This window comes from Dromaius novaehollandiae, chromosome 4 (assembly GCF_036370855.1).
Source record: "Dromaius novaehollandiae isolate bDroNov1 chromosome 4, bDroNov1.hap1, whole genome shotgun sequence".
In the NCBI taxonomy this organism is placed as follows: domain Eukaryota; kingdom Metazoa; phylum Chordata; class Aves; order Casuariiformes; family Dromaiidae; genus Dromaius; species Dromaius novaehollandiae.
This window is the reverse complement of record NC_088101.1, coordinates 23,030,679-23,052,456: the sequence shown is the minus strand read 5'-3', so window position 1 is coordinate 23,052,456 and position 21,778 is coordinate 23,030,679. Positions and strand designations below refer to the sequence as shown.

Sequence of the window (21,778 nt, the reverse complement as noted above, 5' to 3'; positions counted from 1 at the left end):
GACTGCCCAAATAGTTGTGTCAAACGATTTTCTATTCGACAATTGCACAACTTCAATGATGACGAACTTTTGCTCAAAGCTTCTTAGCAGAGAAAAAATTCTAGCATAAAAGCTTTGTTTGTATAAGCAGTACATGAACAACTCAATAAAACTCTTTCCATGCAAGTAAAATAATAATTTCCTATAAAAGACACCGTATCTCCTACACACAGGCACAATCAGCTACGTCAATTAAAATGGTACACTAGCTAATGCAGTCAGAGGACAGGGAAGCTTACATGAGCAGGTTTTTCTGTCCTTTGCATTACGAGGGTACAGCTTCTTGTTTTTGGTAATAGCAGGGCTCCCTACTCCCAAGTTCCCCAAGTCCGCTATTACTGCAGCTTGTTAGAGCTTCCTTTCCAAAGCAACACCTCTCAAGAATGGATGCTATGGAGTTCCGTAAAGATACAGCTAATCATTTATTAAAAGTTTTCTTAGCAATTCTCATGCACAGGTAATTTTCGATTACATTTTAATAATTCGTCTTCATATGCATCTTTCACTGTATATGAAATGAGAGTCCCAAAACAGCAACAGAGAGAACATTGCCAAATTTAAGAACACTGCTGACACTTAGTCATCCTCCTAATAGTAATTGCAAGCTATAATACTGTTCTAGTCAGACCCCCCCCTCAAAATACTGTCCCTGCTGACAAAACAGAAAGACTGCATCTAGTTTTTCCAAGCTAAGTGGAATTTACTTTTGCAAAAGGTAAATTAAAGCTATAAAATTATAACCTTACTCAAATGAAAGGGGAACTCTAAAACAGCTGAAGTGCTTCTATTGATTATCAATTGTCTTTAGATTTAAAAAAGTGATGGAAATGGAAGATGAGTATAATACACATCCTGATTTAAAGATTTTTTTTTCATAATTACTTTAATTATAGCATTTTAAGTCTGTACAGATATATATAATTTACAGTACTGCTGCATGATTTCACATAAGCAGTTTATGTCATCCTTCAATTTCTTAAACTGTTATTTTAGCAAATATTGACCATAATTTCTTAAATCACTCATTAATGTGATTCACTGAACTGAGAAATAGAATGCTATTAACCACGGGCACAGAACACAGACATTACAGTAGAAACCTTCAGTTGAAGTTAAAGCTTCCTTTTTGCCAAACGCTTGCTCATTTTTCAAAGCAAGATGGTCAGCTTTACTTCCCTCAAGCATGGTCAGGACAAGTTAACCTCATGTTCACTGGTAAGGAAAAGCAGTGACCACCGCAGAGTAAGTTACAGTTTCAGCAAGTAAAAAAGTGTTTATTTACATGTTGAGAAAGTTGCCTTACTTTCAATAGGTTATCATACGAATACATGTTAGGAAAAGTTAAACAGGAGTAGCTAATGCCAAACCAAAAATATACATTTGATGTGTACAAATTTTTTAAAGCATATTACAGGCACTGCAAATGTAGACAGTTACATTTAATATTTCCAGTGACATAGCTACAGTTTAAATTAAGAAATGGAATGTTATCAGCAAAAGATTTGTTTGTTAATGTCAATATATGTACATACTTAATCCAAATATCCAGTATTTTTATTTAAGCTAAAATAACATGAAGAGGACCACATTATAGTGACCCTGACATTATATGGGATCAGATAATCTAAAACAGTTACACAACTGTTACCAGCATGTTCAATTCCTTTGACAATGCAGCTTTTACTACTTAACTGTGTTGCTTTTATTCGACAATGGAGAAGTCGCACCCCAAACCCTTTATTTAGGGAGAAGCAAGAGAGCAACACAAAATAGCAGCAGAATAGAATGACTTTACTGAAACTTTGGGGAAAGCTTAAGATTTACAATTGTTTTGCACTTCTCTTCAGTTAGCATTAAAAAAAAATTTTTAAACTTATATTAAAAATAAAGGGAAGATCACACAATAAATTACACAAGATTTGCAGTAACTAAACACCTGTTAAATTTCAGCCCATATTAGGAAAATTAACGATCCAATTAAGAGGCACAGGAAAGCTAAAGCACTTAAATACACTGTTTTGTAACCTGAAAAAGAAAAGTCATTCTTCCTTTGTTTTATGCAGATACAGGAATCCAGTTTTTAGATTCTTGTTCTTTCCAACCTAGTAGCAGAGCAACTGTTCTCCTTTCCAGTTTGCTCAGAGAACGCTGCTTTTCAATAACTGTTCCTATCAACCTGAATTACAAGTCTTCCACAACTTAAGAATTTTAACTGCTGTGTAATAACATCTTTAGATCTGTTTCAGGGTTTGGGGGAGGCAGGGGAGAATCAAAACTTTGGTCTTCCTAGTTCTCCATTAAATAATGCTGAAATTTTCCAGTTTTAAGCATAAAGAATTTGTATAGTTGTTTTCTATCTAGCACACTCTCACTATGTCTGGCATATTATACAAGACAGTATCCTACCTAACCTGATGATTTACACTATGTTTATACAGGTTAATTGTGCTTAGTATTTAAAAAAAATGTAAAGAGGAAAACATAGGTCAGGAAGAATGTAAGTTAGAGAGGGAAAATAGCCAATTGCAAAACAAATTTCACACATAATAAATTGCCGATTTTGCCCCCTAAATAGCTAAAGAACAAATCATATAGCACATACTGCCAAAAAAAAAGACAAATAAAATTTTTTCCATATTCCAGTATTAGATAAATTATATAAGACTATTTCTGAGATAAACATTAGGCCAATGATGAATTTTAAAAACAAATCAGTAGAAATATGATCCAGAAAAAAAAAAAAGCTTAGTTAAAATACAGACATGTCAAGCTGCAAAGTTTTAATTAGTGCGGATAATATTAAACCAGATATCCAGAAATATACACAATAGATTCATCCTAGTTTTCACAAAAATTTAGAAGGTAGATGATAAAATTGCACTTAATTCTGAATTAATTCAGATAGCAAGTCATTCACATTCCTTGCTGATTAATTTATGACATTGTTCCCTTCTTTTTCTTATAAAAGAGCAATGTTTTTGTCTTTCACTTTTAAGCATTTGGTCATAAACAGAAGCCACAAAGTTTCACTATCTGTCTTGTTGATCAGAGTCAGATATCCTTACATCTGATGCAGACAAATCTAAGACAGGATTTACAAATCCAGCATACTCTGAATTGCCATTATCATCCATTTCAGCACTAACGAAGTCATTCTCCCACTCCAAACCATTAGAGTCATCAGAGGCTGAGGCTGGATTACTTCCAGTCTTCTTGCTGCTAAATTTTAGTGCTGCCCGGAGTATATCTTCTTCTGTTCTAGAGCGTTCTCTCATTGGAATCATTCTGTTCATGCCTACAATTTAAGACATGCTTGTGAGAAAAAACAATTGAGGGAAGTGTCTTTGCATTTGAGTTAGAACATTAGAAGAAACAACAACAATCCTTTAGAGATCCAGATTCTGGTAATTTCATTCTTATCAGCTTAATTTGAATAATACTAGAAAAAGTAAGTCAGTAGTTCGCAGTCATATTTGGCCCAAAGAAATGTAATAGCGATTGATGTTATTTTACAGACCTCTGAGGGAGACACGGAACACTGTGAAACAATTCAGTTTCAGTATTTATTTCTTCTGTGTATTCAACCTGCTGGCCTCCACTAGGGCATGCAAATATTAGAAGATTTTCAGCATTGTGCCACTTCTATAAAAGCTAGAATCTGGGGAATCCTGTAATACTCCTCTAACTTACAGAGAAGTAGCTTAAACTTCATCAAGTAAAATATTTTAACCAGCAGCTAAAATTTAGACACTGGGTGCATTTGTATAGAAAAGATCTTCTATTTCTATGAAAAGGTATGTTTAAATTCATGCAAAACACTGATCAGAAAACTGTACAAAGACATTAGGGATACTGTGTATGTTGCGGGACTTTCTTGTGGTGTATCAAACACCATCTCTACTGCTGGACAGAAAAAGGGGAGGACTGAGCATGCTTTTTTTCTTAATTATTTTTCTTAATTCTCCTCGTACCTTCCTAAGTAAATTCCCCTTTTAAGTTTAGACTGACTAGCTAACTAATTAATTATAACTGGACTTACATATTGCAAGTGAAACACTTACATAAGTAACTTTTGGTGGAAAACTTGGGAAAAAAATATCCAAGAGGCAAGTATTTCCCTTCCCCAGACTCTAAAGTGATGGATTTTATGCTAATGTTTCATGGGTGTTTTAAAATACAGCTACTTTTCAACTTGATTATTCCTTTGGCACTGATAGCTCAGTGAAGCTGTTGTCCATCTCTCTTACTGATACCGTATAAGCCTCACTGCCAAATATGTCAGTACAGCATTAGTACTACAAAGTCCTTGTATGCTCTCTTTTTGTGACACCAAAGAAGGAAAACAGAATTACTGTACCAAAAACTCTGTATTTAAGTCAGAACAGTTACTGTTTCTATTTTATCCACATGGCTTTTATAGTTCATATAGTATAATTTATAGAAAGATAACACTGCAGGTCAAGAACTGTGCATCTGCTGTGCTCAAGCAGCTCCAATCCACAGGACCCTTTCAGTACTACCATTAGTAGTATATTATACACTACCATCAATAGCACATAATCATGCCTTGTTCAGATCTAGGCATTTCTTGTTAATAACCTCCTAATTTGGCAACTTTTCAGTTCAAGCAACATTATATTTTGTAGCTGTCCTTATCCTATTTTTAGCTGTTAAAAGGCTAATACCCTTTTAAAAAACCTGGGTTTCCACTACATTGCGTTCAATGCCCAGACAACATACTAACAGTAAAATGTAAAACTAGACCATAATCAATACCCCAGATCACTAAGCCCAAACATACCCACACTTACTTTTTTAGAGTTGTCCAGTCTCTACAGTAGCTTTCTGACAGTAATCAACGCAATAACTAAACCTCTTAACCCTAAGAAGCAGTCAACCCATTCAGGGAGATGGTTGGGCCAGATCTACCAAGGAAGTGTTAAAGGCTACTCAAAGTCCTTTGCAATAAGGACTAGTACTTCTTCAAATGACCATACTGATTCCTTTGCAGCCATGAAAACAACTACAAGACTATATATATTCTCAAGCATAAGAAGTCTTGCAGGGGTCCTCTTACCATACTTTCTGGTCAAGCTTTGAAGTTACTAGGGAGAAGTGATGTGCTGCTGTCACATGACATGAACTCTTAAATATTTATTTCCCCCTTGTACGGCATGGGGTAGTAGGAATCAGAAACAGAACTCTGCAGCAGTTTTGTTTTCTGTGTTTAGGCCATTTTGGGCACTTCTCATCACTTACTATTCAAAACCTGATGTAAGCTTATGAGTAGGCCATTACCTGATCAACATGGAAGTCATACGATCAAGCAGAAAACAATGAATAGCAAACTTCACTGATTATTACTCTATACACAGAACTGAGTCCCCCATTGGCAAGGGTAATACAGGCCCATGCTCAACAAAATCCTCACCCATCAAACGAACACGAAAATCTTGCATGCAGGTATGGCTGGTAAAGACTGAATCTCATTTTCATCTACTTTTCTGTAGTAACATAGAAAGATACTGCATTAAGCTAACACTTAGGAGTGGGAGGACAACTCAATCTGTAAAAAGCAAAGAATGCGGACTGCCCATTTCTTAAGTATGGGGTAAGAGAAAGAGCTCCCAGAATGCTGTTTCTGCACTGGTGCTAGTTCCTCCCAAAGTAAAATCCAGTATACTTCAATATATATGGTATTGCTCAAGCTTCAGTTCCTCTACAATGCTAACAGCTCTTGCACACACTACCTAAAAAATATGACGGGTATTTCTAGGAAAATCTGGGGAAAGTCTGTATTTCAAAACTGGGTTTTCCAAACTAGCATTTTAATCTTCTTGACAGTGCTAGATTTTTTAAATATACATGGGCTGTGAAAAAACACATTCTATTAAGCAGAAATAATTTCTTTTACGTATGGGTTAAAAAAAAATCTTCGTTTATTTTTGGCAGCCTTGAAGTCATCAGGGTCTCAAAATTTTGGATGCACTTTGAAACACAGACGAGCTTTTAGTAAATCTGCAAAGAGCACAGAAAACACCTTTAACAAACAGCAGCAGCAGTTGGGATTGTTAGGGTACTCACCTGGAAGGCAGACTTTTTAGAAAAAGTTTCCAGCGGAAGTTACAATAAAAATAATTAGTGTTTAAAAGAATCAGTGCTTCCCGAAACTTTTCAAAGACTCTTGACTTTACATAGCAAAACAAAGAACAAGCTGTTCCTGTTGCTACTGGCTCATAAGGGGGCAGCACTTCTTTACCATTAGTTTTGTTGTGGGTTTACTACAAGCCGTGGTGCCACAATGTGCATGAAAACAGATTTACTGAAGGGTCCAAATAAATGAATTCATTGATTAGACAGATGACCACATTTATCAAAACAAGCAATTTTCTAACTAAAAATCATTTACAACTATTTAATCAGTACACACTTGAAAGAAATGCCATCAGAAGAAAGCTTTAAGCCACCTTCCCTTATAGAAAGGACAAGTGTACAACCACTACACTTACAACTGTCAGCATTTTTGATCTGTAGGTTCAGAATGAAATTGAATGAGAGAATAAATACCTTCTTCATCTTCCCACTCTAAATCTAATGAAGTGCTGTCATCATTTCCACTTGTTGATTTTGTTTTGGTCATTAAGTCACAACTGCTCTCTGTGTTTGGTGTCAGTACTGTAGCGTCAGATGAAAGTCCTGTATCAAAAATATATTTTCAAATCGCAAACATACTTGATTTGAGATTCAACATGCAAAACTAAACTTTTAAAGGTTTATTGTGCTTTGTGACTTTAAACCTCAAGAATATCTGAAAAAAATTTGTAACTTCAAAGAGTACACAGCAGCTTTTTAATGGCATACAACTTCATTAAGAGATTACAGGACACTTGGCAATACTGAGTCTAATCAGAACTACAGAGGAATTTAGTAAGCTGGACTTGTACAGAGACTTGCAACAAGAAACACAAACTACAGGCAGTGTTTCCCAAGAACCACCATCAGTCCTCAACTTCTTGTGACTATCAGGTACTCTCATCAAGCTTACAGATAATTTACAAAATTGTTTTCCTATAAATTGCTATAGGAACAATAGTACTATTGGAATGTTTAAGTACAGACAGCTAAATCCTCTTTTACTCTTTCTTAGAAAAAAGAATTAACCATTAGTATATTTTGCTAAAAAATGGTTAAAAAATAATTATATGCATACATATTTGCATCTTTAAAAACACCTAGGTTTTACAAGAAGAATTCACTGCGTGTTATTGTCTCTATGCAGATGGCTGGAAAGCCTTAGTAAGATGAAATCCATGCAAAAGACTTGTTTGCTTACAGAATGTGCCTTTGAGAACTGGAATGGCTGTGACAAGTTATATATGCTGTGCTTTTTGTGCCCATGAGGCATCAGGAATTCAAGCGGAAAATGAGCTCCTCCCTGATTTTATTATTATTATTACTTTTTTTTTTTTTTTAAACACAGAAATAGGTACATAATGATGATGTTTATCTTTGGGGAAAAAAAAAAAAAAACATGCTGTGCTCCTCAACATCACTTTGCATTTAAAAACATACATAAAAAAGAAAGACTTACTACTACTTCGAAAAGCTTCATACTGGAATTTTGTATTTCTCAAGAAGGAATCAAAATCTTCCTCTGTGACAGAACTGTAAAAACAATGCACTTAAATTTATTGCTTTTAGCTTTATAAATCTCTAAGGACGCTATTAAAAATCTTATCCAGGTGTCCTGCTGTTCACACAGTTTTAAAGAAACTGTTCATAGCCCCTTCTACGCTACGAAGTACATACAGCTTTAACTACAATCTTTACAAAATGATCCACAAAATTCCTTTCCTTTCCTACTTATCAACCCTCTCCCAATCTGAATCTCTGCTCAATTTTTACTAGTAACTTCAATTAAAAATTAATTATCTTAACTTCCGTCACAAAGCAACTCTTCCCCCTCTCATTTTTTGTCACTACACGTAATACGGCTTTTATTTCCAATTCCTTTCGTTACCTAATGAATCAAATCCTGTTACTCTGGTCCTTTGGTTTCTAAAATTCCACTAGTTCCCACTCATTCAATATAGTTTTCACAGTTTCTTTTCTTACTGCACATCCCATCTCTCACTGAATATCCTTTCTGTCCCCTTCTTTTCTCTTCCCTCTCTTCCATTCAAAAATAGCTGATAGTTTCCTCTAAAATAGGTTTCATAGTAAATTTCTTTACATTTTTATTAACACTGTATAAAGTAAGTGGGAATAAAAAGAATTCTAAGAATATCATAAAGAAACAAGGAGACTATATAAACTATTCCATTCTCCATTTGATTAGCATGTATTTTTATCGGGCATTTCAAAAATGGTTCTGAATAATAAAATTACATTTATATTGCCCAAGATTTTACGTGTGTGTGTGTATACACACACATACACGTATACATACCCCCCCACACATAAATTTCTAATATAAAAGTAGATTTTATATACATGGTAGCTGGCTGTAGCATCGATTTTGCATGCACCATTCTAATAACTCCCGTGAACACCAGAATGAACGCAATCTACCCTCAATGTTTGCAGATTAATAGCAACGAGTATGCCTAAGTAACTACTTGGCGTGAAGGAGAAAACTGTAAGCAGAACAAAAACAAATTTGACTTAGGAATGCTGCATTTGTAAGGGTCAAAAAAAAAAAAGCGCATGGATTTTTGTTTTTGGTGGGCAGATGAGGAACAGAAGCAAAGACAGTTTTGGTTCTTGATTATCATTATTAACATTTTGTATCTTACCTTTGATATTCTCCATTATTAACAGCATGCGCTCTCTGTGTTATCCTTTGCAGTCTATGTTGCTACCAAAAGAAATAAACTGTTGAAAACTGCTGAAGACAATCACTCAGAAATATATTCAATGCCCTGAGCATTCTCTTAACTGCGATATCATCAGAAGGTGCACTATTCTTTCTCAACGTGAAGCAGTCAAAGTATAGCTTACGGGAAGACTGACTTTCACTCAAATAAAGATCAAATTTAATGAGACTGAAGTGACCATTATATACAAGTAGCACTGCTCTCAATCTTAGAACTTAGAAACTGCATCATAATCTTCATTTAAAAGAAGGTGCGGTGAATAGAGTGCACAATATTTTAACCTATTTTGTGCACAGTGATCAAGAATCATCAATTTGTCTAGAAACATGTGAGCACCACTTTATTCATGACTGCATCTGTCCTCTTCTGCACTGTATTCTCTTAACTTGCAAGTATTTTCACCACAGTTAATACCTGGGTTTTGTTGGATTTGTTCTGTTCTACGTACAAAAAACAAGTTACCAAGTCTACCATTTAAAAAGAAAGTTTTCTTACAGGTCCCTCTACCACTGCACAAAGGAATATTCTGGTTGCCTGCATCAGCACAAAGTGCTTCATTTACATTAATAAAAGCTTTATTGCCTTGCTGGGACAAAACTAGGCAGGAACAAAGTGAAAAATGCAAGACAAGCCAATGTAAGCATTCTGCAGTCATAAGAGGAACAACAGATGTCACAGAAGTAGGGTGGTTCTACTTCTTGAAGTTCTGGGGTTTGAAGTTGACTTAAGTTTCTTTTCCTTGCCTTGAAAAAATAAGAATATAAAAACTGGGCACATTGACCATGTGATGAAAAACATTATGATACAGTAATTGTTCACTCCGATTATGGCAAAGATTAACATAAAAAAAATGAACAAGCTAGTTTTATAAGCAAATCTGACATATCTAGCTACCATGTTTTCTGAAAATCTACTCTCGGCATTAACAGATCTGTCCCTGAAAGAGAAAAAAGGGATAAATAAACCAGAATTTTCAATATCAATTTCAAACCTTATCTAAGAAGTGCTCTTAGTTGGGTAGTCTTGTGAAAAAAATGCATTTGATCAACTATTTTTAATCCCAAGATGATGATTTCTTGGGATTCACTTCTTGGCACAATTTCCATCTTAAGTATTTAAACATACTTTATGTATGAATAAGCAGATTGAATCTGGTGAGGAGATAAGAAGTTGTAGAAAAAGTAGAAGTATCACCTAATAGTAGTTATAGGTGAGAAGAGTTAAATAAGTAGGGAGAACGAGCCCAAAAACTGACACCAACATATAGTTAAGCAAGCCAAGAAAAATAAGTTTCTGATGTGTGCAGCAGTTTCCTTTTTAAATTCACATACCTACATAATACCAGATTTAAGTTATCTACACATTTTGTTAGGTCACATACAAATATCCAGCACTATAAGTTCCAGGATACACCTGTATTAATATTCTCTGCTGTTACAATCCCTGACAATTATTTGGGCGACATAAGCAAGCCATATTTTTTTAAGAAGATGCCATCTTTCCAATGAAAAAGCTGTTTTCATTTAATAGACTTCTGCCCACAAACAGCAAAGATATGAGTTATGTATTTTAAAAGGCTTCTCATTTATCTAGCATATTTATACAAAAATGCTTCCTTATAAATCCTTATAATCCTTATGGATGTTTGAGGGAGATTATTTGTAAAGGAGATAAATGGTACTAGTCCTACAAGGGGAGGAAATTCAGATCTCTATAATATAGCCTGTATTAGGTCCTGACTAAAAGGCAGGCATATTAAGAACAGGGAAGACAGGGAAAACAGCACTTCTTCCACAGGACTTCCACAAAGAACACTTGAAGTCTTAAGCGTAAAATTAATTCTTTTTGCTGACTTTAAATAGAGGAAAAATATGTTAAAAAAACAGAAGCAAGCAAAAAAAAAAAAAAAAAGAAAAAGAAAGAGAGAAAGAATTAACCCCTCCACCTCAAATGGCAAGAAGATAGAAATGTGAAATAAGACATGAGCTACACTTAGCAATATAATTATTAGATGAAAACTGAGTAATGACATTGGTCTGCAAATAACAGTTTTCAATTAATTCACTTTTCAATACAGACAATATACTAGGATGCTAGGATCTTCCCTATAGCTATTGCAGATTCCAGAAACTTTTTCTTTCAATGAGTGTAAATCTGAACTGAGAAAAAAATTACTTTTAATCGTACACATACCACATGTCCCATAGACTGTTTCCTTGAACATGCTACAAATGCAGCCATACACATTATATATAAACAGACAGTGACAATTCTGAAAATGTTTTTTTCTTAATTTGCACATTTCTGGCAACCTCAAATCTGTGCAAGACTACGTATTTTTCTGTCTTATTAGTATAGTGAATATATTGAATGCACTGATAACCAGGGGTTAAAACAGGTAATTCTTTAATCTTCAACATGAAAAAAATTCAGTCATAAATACTCCCAGGAGAAAGAACAGCACATGTTTTTTGAATAAGCAGGAAAACATAACTTGGCTTTTGTTTTGCTTGACCAAGCTCCACAGGCATAGACACCAGACATCTAAAAGTAGACACAGAGGTATTCAAAAAAACCAAAAAGCAAAACACCCCCCCCCCCCAAACAACACACCGCTACTGTTAAGTACTTATTATTGAACTTTGGCTATTATGAATAAAATCACAGAATTACAGAACAATTCAGGTTGGAAGGGACCTTAAGAGGTCATCTAGTGCAACCTCTGGCGCAAAGCAGGGTCAACAGTGAATACAGATGATTCAGAAACACTTTCTCTTCATGTTAACACAAGTCATACAAAATGGGAAAAATTAAGTGCATATAAATATATGAAGTGTATTTTATAAATGTAAGAACATCATAATGTGTACTTAATTTCAATTTTTTTCATTAGAAGACAGTCAGAAATCACTTTATATGAAGAGCAGTTAACTTCTATATAACATATGTCTGTTAAGCTAATTTTTTTTTTTAATCTTTCCTTCAAGATCTGTACTCAGTGTCATAAGTTGTTTCAAAAAATTTTGTTCATTTTCAGTTGTCCCAGTCAGTTGTACTTTCAAATCATTTTTCTTTCTCTTTCTTTCTCCACTGGAATTTACAAGCCAAAGCAATTTCCTCATTACATTTCCTCAGATGTAAAGGACATTAGGAAAGTGTGTATACACGAGAACAGAACAGAAGCTCTGATATATATTGGGGTCTTTTTCCCCTCACCTCCAAGAGCTTTTTCTGCTTTGCTGCCCTGGCTGCTTCACGTTGTGCAGCATATAAAGCCTCCTCTTCTATTCTTAACTTCTCCTCTTGTAAGGCTAACTGTGTATGAACAAAATAGTAAGGGTTAACAAAAGTAGAACCTATCTAATCTTCCTATGAATAAAACCATAACTCCAATAAATTAAAAGAAGAGCTACTAGAAAATAAAAATAAAATAAAATTGACTATAGTTAAAACATTTTTTTCATTAACAGAATTTGATAGCTTCCCCCCCCACCAAAAATCCCATGAAATGTAGATAGCTAAACATTACCCTATTAAATAAACATTATTACTAGGAAAATAGTGAATTGCTGTAAATGCATGGTTGCATTATATTATGAACTGCACAGTGAAAGGCTTAAAACTTTTCAGAAACATATTTCACTAGTACTTCATTCAAAAAATCATTCTTACTTTCTACATTGTATTCCCCATCATAGTCCACTAATTGCTGCAACACTGAAGCAAAATGACAAATTAGGTTCTTTGCTTAAGAAAAGCTCTAAACAAACTAACCACAGGAAAAGCTAAATTAAGCATCCTGCCTGTTTCGCCTTTTATATGAAAAGAATTATGGTTTAATCATTATGAACAAATAACTAGTCTATTTATTCAATTTGTCATCTGAGAGATGGATGAAAAGAAATAATCTCTGATGTAAACTTAACTTCACAGCAATCAATCTCTTTGGGTATCTTGTAGACTAAAAAAAACCCAAGAGATGATCACAAACAAATCATTTTGTTCATGTGAATAAGAGCTCACTGCATTCATGGTTAAGATTGAATACTTTAAAAGATAAAGAAAAAAACTACCCCGCACCGCACTAGTCATCATAAACCGCACATAGTCATCATTTACCTCTGACTGAAGTTTCATATCAACAGCTCTCTGCTTTTCAGCAATGGAGTCATAATGTCTGTCTTTCAAGTCAGCAATTTCTTCCTCAGTCAGAGGCCTAAAAGCGTGGGAGGAGCGCAAAAAGACTGCAACTATTATTTATTCATGACAACTCCAACTTGCAAAAGTAACAAGTATATTCATATAGCCTTTCTTGACTGATCCTTTAATCTAAATTCAACAAGTTGTGCTTCTGTCTTACCCCTCCTAAGCCCAGAGAGTCGAAGTTCCAGTCTACTCCAGACAATTCACTCTCTCTCCTTCCCTCTCTGTAGAGCATTTTCTGTATCTTTATAGAAAGCATGTTCCCAAAACATCTTTTGTTAAAAGGACTACTGGAATAGAATAGTTAAACTGTCATCGTTATGTAAATCTCACTATTTTCTTATTTGTTCTGATCACCCAAGTGTAATTGTTCCTCTTTCATCTGTTCTCTACTTCGCATATACTTAACAAACAAGACTGCAGAAGTGTTACAGTAATTGCAAGGTCTGCTATATCCAACAGCTTTTCCAGGAGTCTTGGCTGGAGATCAACATTTTAGGAACTATCAAGCTGAAGTAATACAAGATGTCTAGAATTAGGCAACCAAAGCACACACTTCAGCGCTAACACACATTACCTATCAAGCAGACCTTTAAGTAACTGCTGCTTACAGAAATATCAATATGTTCACAAAAAGTCCACTGAATCTGCAGTTCTAACATCTCTGTAACTTTAAATGCTGACCCTGGGAACAAGAATAAAGATTCTCTTTAAAGCATTCTATTTTGACTGTCATGTATCGTTTTCGCAAGATGCATTAACATTTAAGATGTTTTGACAAAGTTAAACATTAAGGTTAGTACGACATATATTTTTTCCACGTATCTGATAACTAAAAAGACAGAAAGGGTTTTGATAGGAAATCTCAGGAATTTAACAAACACAATGGGAGAGCAGAGAGGAGAGGTCCTGAATCTCAAAGTCTTACCTGTGACTGCTTCCTGGGCTTTCCCCCTGTTTAAAAAAAAAAAAAAAAAAAATTAAGTTTTTGAAAATCCCATTAATCAATTTTAAGACGGGGGGGAAAAAAAAAAAGAAATTACCATTTCCCCTATATACTAGTTTTACAATTGGAGGGAAAAATCTTCCCTTACACATTGCTTTTTTTGGAATTTCAAAGGATCTTGTTATGTAACCAGCTGAATTGGCTGACTGTGTAAGTAAAACAAATAAAAAAGGGCTTCCAAATGAAAATAAGCATTCTGTTGCTCTACTTGAGGAACCAAACTATTAGTCTTCATGTTTTTAAATACAGAGCAGGATACTGAAAACACTTTTTTCCTGTTATCAAGCTAATGGGAAAAATTAGCAGTGTATTAAATTAACAGTGAAGGCCTACTTTTCTTTTTTTCTAAACACTGCTTCAGACAGTTTACCCACAATCTTCAGGACAGAGCGCTCCCAACACTTTCTTTAGCAAGACAACTCATGTTCGTGTTGGCTCAGATAACAGAGCATTTGATGAATCTTATACAAGTTATACAAGGAGCAAATTCTCCTTCAGGTCCCTCTTTTTCTGTTTATCTTTGGTTTTTGTCTTCTTAATGTCCATAGTGCTCTCTTCCCCAAAGGACTATATCCCGAGGCTGCCCTACACTGGATTCTCTTCTCTCAGGTCTTCATCTCTCCCAAAGTGTTAAATTATTTATTCCTAGGGCAAGCAAAACTCAAAAGTAAATCCCCCTAGCAATGTAAGACTAAGCAGGTCAACATACTATGAAGTGGGAGGAAGATCCTGAAATCATTTTTAAGTGAATGTGTTGTACTAGCAGGTTTCACATTATGATCCTAGTACCTACCTCATCACTTTCCACTAGGTTCTCAAACTGCAGAGAAAAAGAAGTAAACAATCTTTACAATCCAGTATAACACATCACGAAACACCTAGTATAAATATGATTACATGTTTAACCTATTTTGTAAAAACACTATTCCAATGATAATATTGGGACCGCAATACTATTTATGAAAGCCTCTACTTTCTAAGCAAGTATTACTTTTGGAATAGGACCTACTCTCACCAGGATTTCTCATCTTAAACATTACATTCCTTGAAAAGGCAAGAGTCAAAATTAAAAACCCTCACATATTTCACTACAACTCATGCGAGGGCCCTGATAAACAGTGAAGTCTCATTAGCTTATAAGCCCTTATCTGATGTATTCTAATACAAGTAGTGGCAGGAAGGCTACGACTCTTACATAATCCAAAGCACCAATTTAATTTAAAAACATACATAATTTGATGGGCACAATGCAAATAACCTTTACCTCACATAGCAACTGTGGTGGTTATCAAAAAGTATTTGAAGATGTATTATTAATTTACAGAAAACACAGGGTTACTTTCTATCCAGAATTCTAAAAAAACAGCTTTTCACATAAGAAACTGAAGGTCAATAAAGGCAATGTAATGCTTTATGAAAAGAAGCCAAGTATGCAGAGCCCAAACCAGTCAAAAATACTTGAAAAGCATTCTAAGCTACACAAGCTCTTACAGCAGAGATTGAACTATCATATAAAAATGAAGCAAAGCAAATGGAAATCCTCCATACTATTTCCAGTATAATAATTGTACATGCTGTCAATACATCAAGCATGGAGGGTAGTACCTATTCCAAGACTCCTTACTGACCTCTGTACCAACTAATTGCTGTACACGGGGTATGAATAAGAACTTGGGGGGAAGGCAGAACCTTCTTCTCTCTATCATATTGCTGTTGTAGCAACATTCGCTCACACTGAAAGATGTGTGCTTAAAAAAAAAACAAACAACAAAAAAACCCACCACCACGGATTTCAAGCAGCCTTATACCTCTGTCCCTTTTCTTGAAAACCAAAGCAGTAATTACAATTATTACTGCTCTCCTCAGTAATGAGGTGCATCTGAAAGGTCTAGGACTTTTAGACCGTAAGAAATATTCAGAGAAAGTAAACCAGGTTATTCTGAGTACCTCAGATTATACGAATTAACCTCACAGCAACCTTGACAAAATGGGTGATGTTCAGTGGCCAAGAAAGGACACCTGTACCAAGCAAAGTGGATAACTATAAAGAAACCTCAGCTGAGTGGCTTTTTGTAGATCAGATTCGTGCAATCAAGAACTAAATATCCTACACTTAAACTGGCAGAAAAAAAAGAGAAAAAATAAAAACCCCACACTCGAGCACAGCAGTGATGAAAGATGCAATAGACAGACTTTAGAATGCTTTGGTGCTGATGATCAGATGACAACAGATACTTTATGTCTTCACAAATTACAGATTAAAGGGAGATGATGTATTAATATTCTGAAGATAGGATAGGAACCAATATCTTGGCATCCAGTGAAGCATCAATTCAGTCTGGAATAACTTGGAGTATTTCATTATACATGAACTGCAAAAAGTATTAAAGGTATTGTTAGAAATCAGCCTTTTTTCCCCATTTAGGGCTGCTACAAATGTGAGCACTCACCTCTATAGTGAAGTGTTCTCCCGTTGAACATGTTCTAAAATACTTTGATCTGGGAAAATAAGTCTACAGTTACACTACAGAATGATATTCTTCATTTCAAATTCACAGTAGAAGGAAAACAAGCCTGATACTTAACATATTTCAAAAACTATTTAAAATTAATAATAAAAGAAACATATAATTTTCAGTTCTAAACACAGTACTTGTTAACCTGTGCTCTGCATTGCTGCCAGAGCACAAACAGGCAATAGCTTATAAACATGTGGTACAGAACTGGAGAAGAGACAAGCACTTCAGATGAGGGAGATCACTTATCAGGCTGCTGGACTTTTTACCTCTGTGGCCATCTGGCATTTGGAATTGGTTCTGTGGCACCTTAAACACAATTTTCTCAAAAGAGAGTACTCCAGATAACTTCTGAAAATCCTATTGCTCATCATGACATTCAACTCTTTACTAGTGTAGCATCTTGTGCAACATCAATGTCAAATTACAATACAGTCTATTTTGACAGCTTGACGTAGCTAGAAAGTTGACCTTCTATTTCCCCCATACACCTAGAAACATTACTGATTATTAAAAAACAACTAAGCACCTCAAAGGAAAGTATCTACAAAGAGGGCAAGACAACACTTTCTGAGCAGACAGTTATTCATAGACTGTAATTTTGTATTGGGAATCAGTCTTCTCCTTGATTCTGTAATTATCTTAAGGTTGTTCTCTATAAAAATCAATGCCAGTACAGTATTAAGTTATCTGAAAGTATTTAACCTAGTGAAAGAAGTTTGGCTCTCATCCCAAAGTACAATCAAATGTATACTGGTGGTTCAGAAAAACGTCCACTTCATACAGCTTTTTAAAACCAGAGAGTTTCCAGTTGCAGGTGCTCACTCATACCAGGAAGAAGTGCAGGGCCTCAAGCATTTCTATGCATGTACAAGTGGATTGTTCTGTATTTGCAATCAGCACCTACTTCTACTGTACTAAAAGCAACATGCCAGCCAAAGCCTCAATCATTTTAATCACATCGTATTTCATCTCCATATTTTTCCCTGGAAGTCAGTCGGGGTATGTCTCCCCTGGCAACCTGTTGTGCAGCCCACTTCACTGCAGACTGCTCATCAACCTTTCCTTGTACACACCACTTTACCTTGTAATGCATAGTTGGCAGCACAGAAGAACTGCTTCTAATTGATCTTCGGCTATGAAACCAGAGATGAAAGTCTGGTTCAATTCATGCACTGTATCTTCCGTGTAATTGGGAGATATGGCACAGCTACTTAAAATACATTCACTGTATCCCTGTATAACATTTCCGTGTGCAGGAGCCAGTACCATTAAGAATCTAATTTATTAGTCCTCGAACAATTTTGTTTCAAAGAAAGAAAGAAACTTTAGGTATGCTTTTACTGAAAGCACAGTTCTAGTTTACAGCACTGGGGGCTAATCAAAATACGCTCAACTTCAAACAGCTAGGTAAGCTGCAGTCAGATTTCTTATAAGAACTGAACAGTAAACCTATGGAAAAGTTAGACAGTACAGTGTAAGCTTACTGAATGTAATTACAAATATCGTATCAGTGGTGACACTTAAAGGAAGACCTCCTACATTTTCTGCTACTTCCTGAACAGGGACTTGATAATACAAGACCTAATTCTGTGTAATAGCTGGAGCCCTGAAATCCCATGGCAGCCATGGAAGATTTAAGTCATGAAGGACAGAAATGGAAAACACATCAATTCCATCCCCATCTTGTCATATGTACCAACTTCAACTGAAATAAAGTAATAACACATTAAAATGTTTACTGCTTTTATTATTCTCATTTAAACTGTACTGTTTCATTACTTTCTAAAACAGACTTGAGAAGCGCACAGGTTTGATACGTACTAGAGAAAAAACAGTTCAGCTCATACACAAATTACAGAGACTGTCAAAACAATTTTCAAAGTTCTGAAGTTATTAAGGAGACTGACTCTTCACCACTCAGAATCCATATATACATACATATATATATATGCACGTTATTTCTTTTTATGCCTAGTCATGTTACTAACCTTTAAAAAAAATCATCTCCATGTCACTAAAAATCTTTAACAGATTTAATCTATTTAAACAAGAGCATGAGTAAAAACTAATTACTTTTTCCACATCAGTGACAAAACAGGTTTTGGTTTTTGGTTTTTACACAATAGGAAAAAAAAAGCTGGAGACAAATTATATTTTTTTACTCCTTCAGGGGTAAAGAGAAATTCTTACGATTGAAAGTAGTGACAAACCAGATATGACCTACTTTCTAATTATGGCTGCAGCTTGTAGTACTCCAAGCAAAACTCTTGATCTATTTCAGCTGAGGAATAAGGACACTCCTTAAAAAAAAAAAAAGTTAAAATAAAAGTTTGTATTTTTACAGAAAGGTGAACTTTCACTATACTGAAGGTTTTGGTGATTCATTTCTCTTTACTCATGCACAGCATGAGCCTTATAACCATTATAACAATTCGCACATAAATCTCTAAATTTTTAAAAACAATTACAAGCAGAGTTTAGAATCCTAGAGGATTTTGAAACACTTTTTATAAATTGTATACTTAGTTATTGAATCTAGAGTTTATTTCTTACAGTTTAATCTTGGCACCTCTAAGAATGATGAAGTAGTAGGTTCGGGGGGGGGATCTGAGTTTGACTAAAATAAGCACAAATAATTTGATGAGCTACATTATGCTGTTCCAGAAGTAGTCAGATTTGCAGAATGTTGTAACAATGTAACTTTCAAACTAATGGAATTTGTAAGACATGTCTTACAGTTTTGTTTTTAACTCAATTCCCTATCACCTCCCATCACACAGTTATGGAAAATACCTACATTGCTCAACAGTCCAATACTGTAAATTACCGGCTTACCCGGAAAAGATCAATTGAGACATATACCGGCTAGCTCTAAGAGGTAGCACGGACAATCTTTTTCTCATAATCTGATCCCTGCATATGATATTCCAGGTTCAAGGTTCAAAAGGGAATCCAAATAGACTTTCCCAATTGCAAGGACTACGCCTATTTCCTGTACTATCATTTCAAGACTTCTTAAAGCCTTCCACTACAGGCTACGCAATCAAACACCTGGACAAATTTATATAATATTTTTTAAGATCACAACAGTAGACAATAGGATCTGTTTCACTGATAAAGACAGTTTGATGTCGGACTAACAGGAGGACTGTATGCACATGTGAGTAGCTAAGCTATAATGGCAAGCACAAACTGCTGCTTTGAGGTTATGCTCCTAAAAATTTGTTCCTGAATCTGGAACAGACTTACTGAATTCCCCACCCTTTAAGAGAATGGCATTTTTCATAACTCTGTGTATTGGCATTCATATTTGCCACTCTATGAATTAAGCAAGCAGTAAATCAATAGTTACATGAAAGGCACTGAAATACATAATAAACTCGGGCAAGTAAGCCCTCAGACTTCTGTAGCAGCTTGCTGAAAATATGAGAAGGTAAAGCATGGCAGAAAGCTGCCGAATGATACTTCAGGAATCAAACATGAACTAAAAACAAATACTAGAACAGATGACACTGTAAACACTGATAAGCAAACAAAAAGGCAACAAAGTACTGCAAACATAGAAGGAAAAAGAAAATGGAAGAAAAAAAATAGGTAATAGTCACTTTAAAGCTGAAGGAAAGATAAGAGATAAGAGCATATCTAGAAATTGCTGTTACAAGCAAGACAACCTTGTACCTTTTTGCTCTCTGCCTCCTATTAATGGCTCATAGGTCAATAAAAATTAGAAAAAAAAAATACCCTCCCCTAAATAGCTCCCCCAAACCTAAAGCTAAACTTAAAGTTGAAAGGGTAAGAAGTACACTTTGCAGAAGTCTTACTATCATTACCCTTGAATGTTAAAAAAGGGTATTAGCCTGTAGAATGTTAAGATAAAACTCAGCAAAAAAACACATGGTAAAGCAAATATCTTTCAAAAATTATCTGTTTTTCCTCGTGTCATAGTACGAGAAACGGATACTTAAATGACAGCTCTTCAGCCATTTCAGATGTTTTCACGCCCACGGCCTATGCCTATGTATCAAACACTGGTAAGCGCACAGAAGAAAACCAAGTCCTAGAATAGGGAATGCATCCTTTTCTCTGCTCATATGCTGCTTTTTCATGACTGCAACCCACTGTTGCAAATCGAAAAAGGCAGGTTATGTGCATTTACGAGAAACACGACAGAAAGGTTATCTCAACTATTCCTGCTCTTTTGTAAGGCAGTCACCCTTTATCGCAACTGTGTCTCAGCCTCTGACTCACACACAAGACCCGAAAACGTGGCGTTTTTCCATCTTTTTACAAACACAGCACCCCGCACAGATCTCCGTAACTGGTCTGAAAATCTTCGCAAGCCTTTTCTTTTGAGAAAAGACCCTGGGATGGGGCTAATGAGTCAGAATCCTCGCAGTGAAAGAGCTCAAGTGCATTACGACCCGATGAGCGCGCAGAGCAGAGCAACCATTTAATGGTGTTTCATCAGCTCGGCCGGCCGGCGCAGACGCGCACACACACCTCCTCCCTCTCCCCTACCCGCAGCCGAGCCGCGCCGCCGCGGGGCAGCGGCCCGCTCCCCCCCCGCCGCGCCTCCCCGTCCCCCGGGCCGAGCCCGCTCTCCCCGCTCCGGCGGCAGCGACGCCCGCGCGGCCCCGCCGCTACCGGCCTCCCGCGGCCGAGGGCGGAGCCGGGCGGGCCCAGCGCCTCCCCGCCCCGGGGAGGGGAAAGGGGGGAGCCGCGCTCTCTGCTCACCCGCCGCCTCGCTGCAGCCGTCCCGCTTCCCTCCGCAGGAAGAGCCCGCAGCACCCCTGCGACCAGCAGTTCCCCATCGCATCCTGGGCGGCGGCGGCGAGGGGGGGCGCAGCTCCTCCCTCCTTCCCGCCCGCCCCGCGCGGCGGCCGTTGGCGCCACGCGCGCGCCCGCAGCTCGGATTCGAACGGCCCCGGCGCCGCGCGAGCCGCCCAACGGCCGCAGCATCAACGGCCAAGAAGAGCCGTTAGAAGTGAGGCGGGGGCGGGGGGAGAAGAGAACAGAAAAAGAAGAGCAGTGGAGGAGCGGCCGCTGCCTGGGAGACGCCGAGGCCCCCGCCAGGCGCAATGCCGCATGCCCGGCACTGGCACCGCCCCGGCCCGCCCCTTCCCAGGCGCTGAGGA

General features: G+C 36.6%; 1 protein-coding gene across 1 annotated transcript; it reads right to left on the bottom strand.

Annotated features, from left to right (window-relative positions):
* Positions 1 to 1,286: 1,286 nt before the first annotated feature.
* AP1AR (adaptor related protein complex 1 associated regulatory protein) lies at positions 1,287 to 21,509 on the bottom strand. Its single transcript, XM_026101715.2, has 10 exons — positions 21,378 to 21,509; positions 16,575 to 16,623; positions 14,918 to 14,944; positions 14,047 to 14,072; positions 13,035 to 13,131; positions 12,132 to 12,230; positions 8,835 to 8,896; positions 7,631 to 7,704; positions 6,607 to 6,735; positions 1,287 to 3,334 (listed from the first exon to the last, which is right to left on the bottom strand). The coding sequence occupies exons 1-10, from the start codon at positions 21,452 to 21,454 to the stop codon at positions 3,069 to 3,071; spliced, it is 906 nt and encodes a 301-aa protein (XP_025957500.1). The 5' UTR covers positions 21,455 to 21,509; the 3' UTR covers positions 1,287 to 3,068.
* Positions 21,510 to 21,778: the final 269 nt, after the last annotated feature.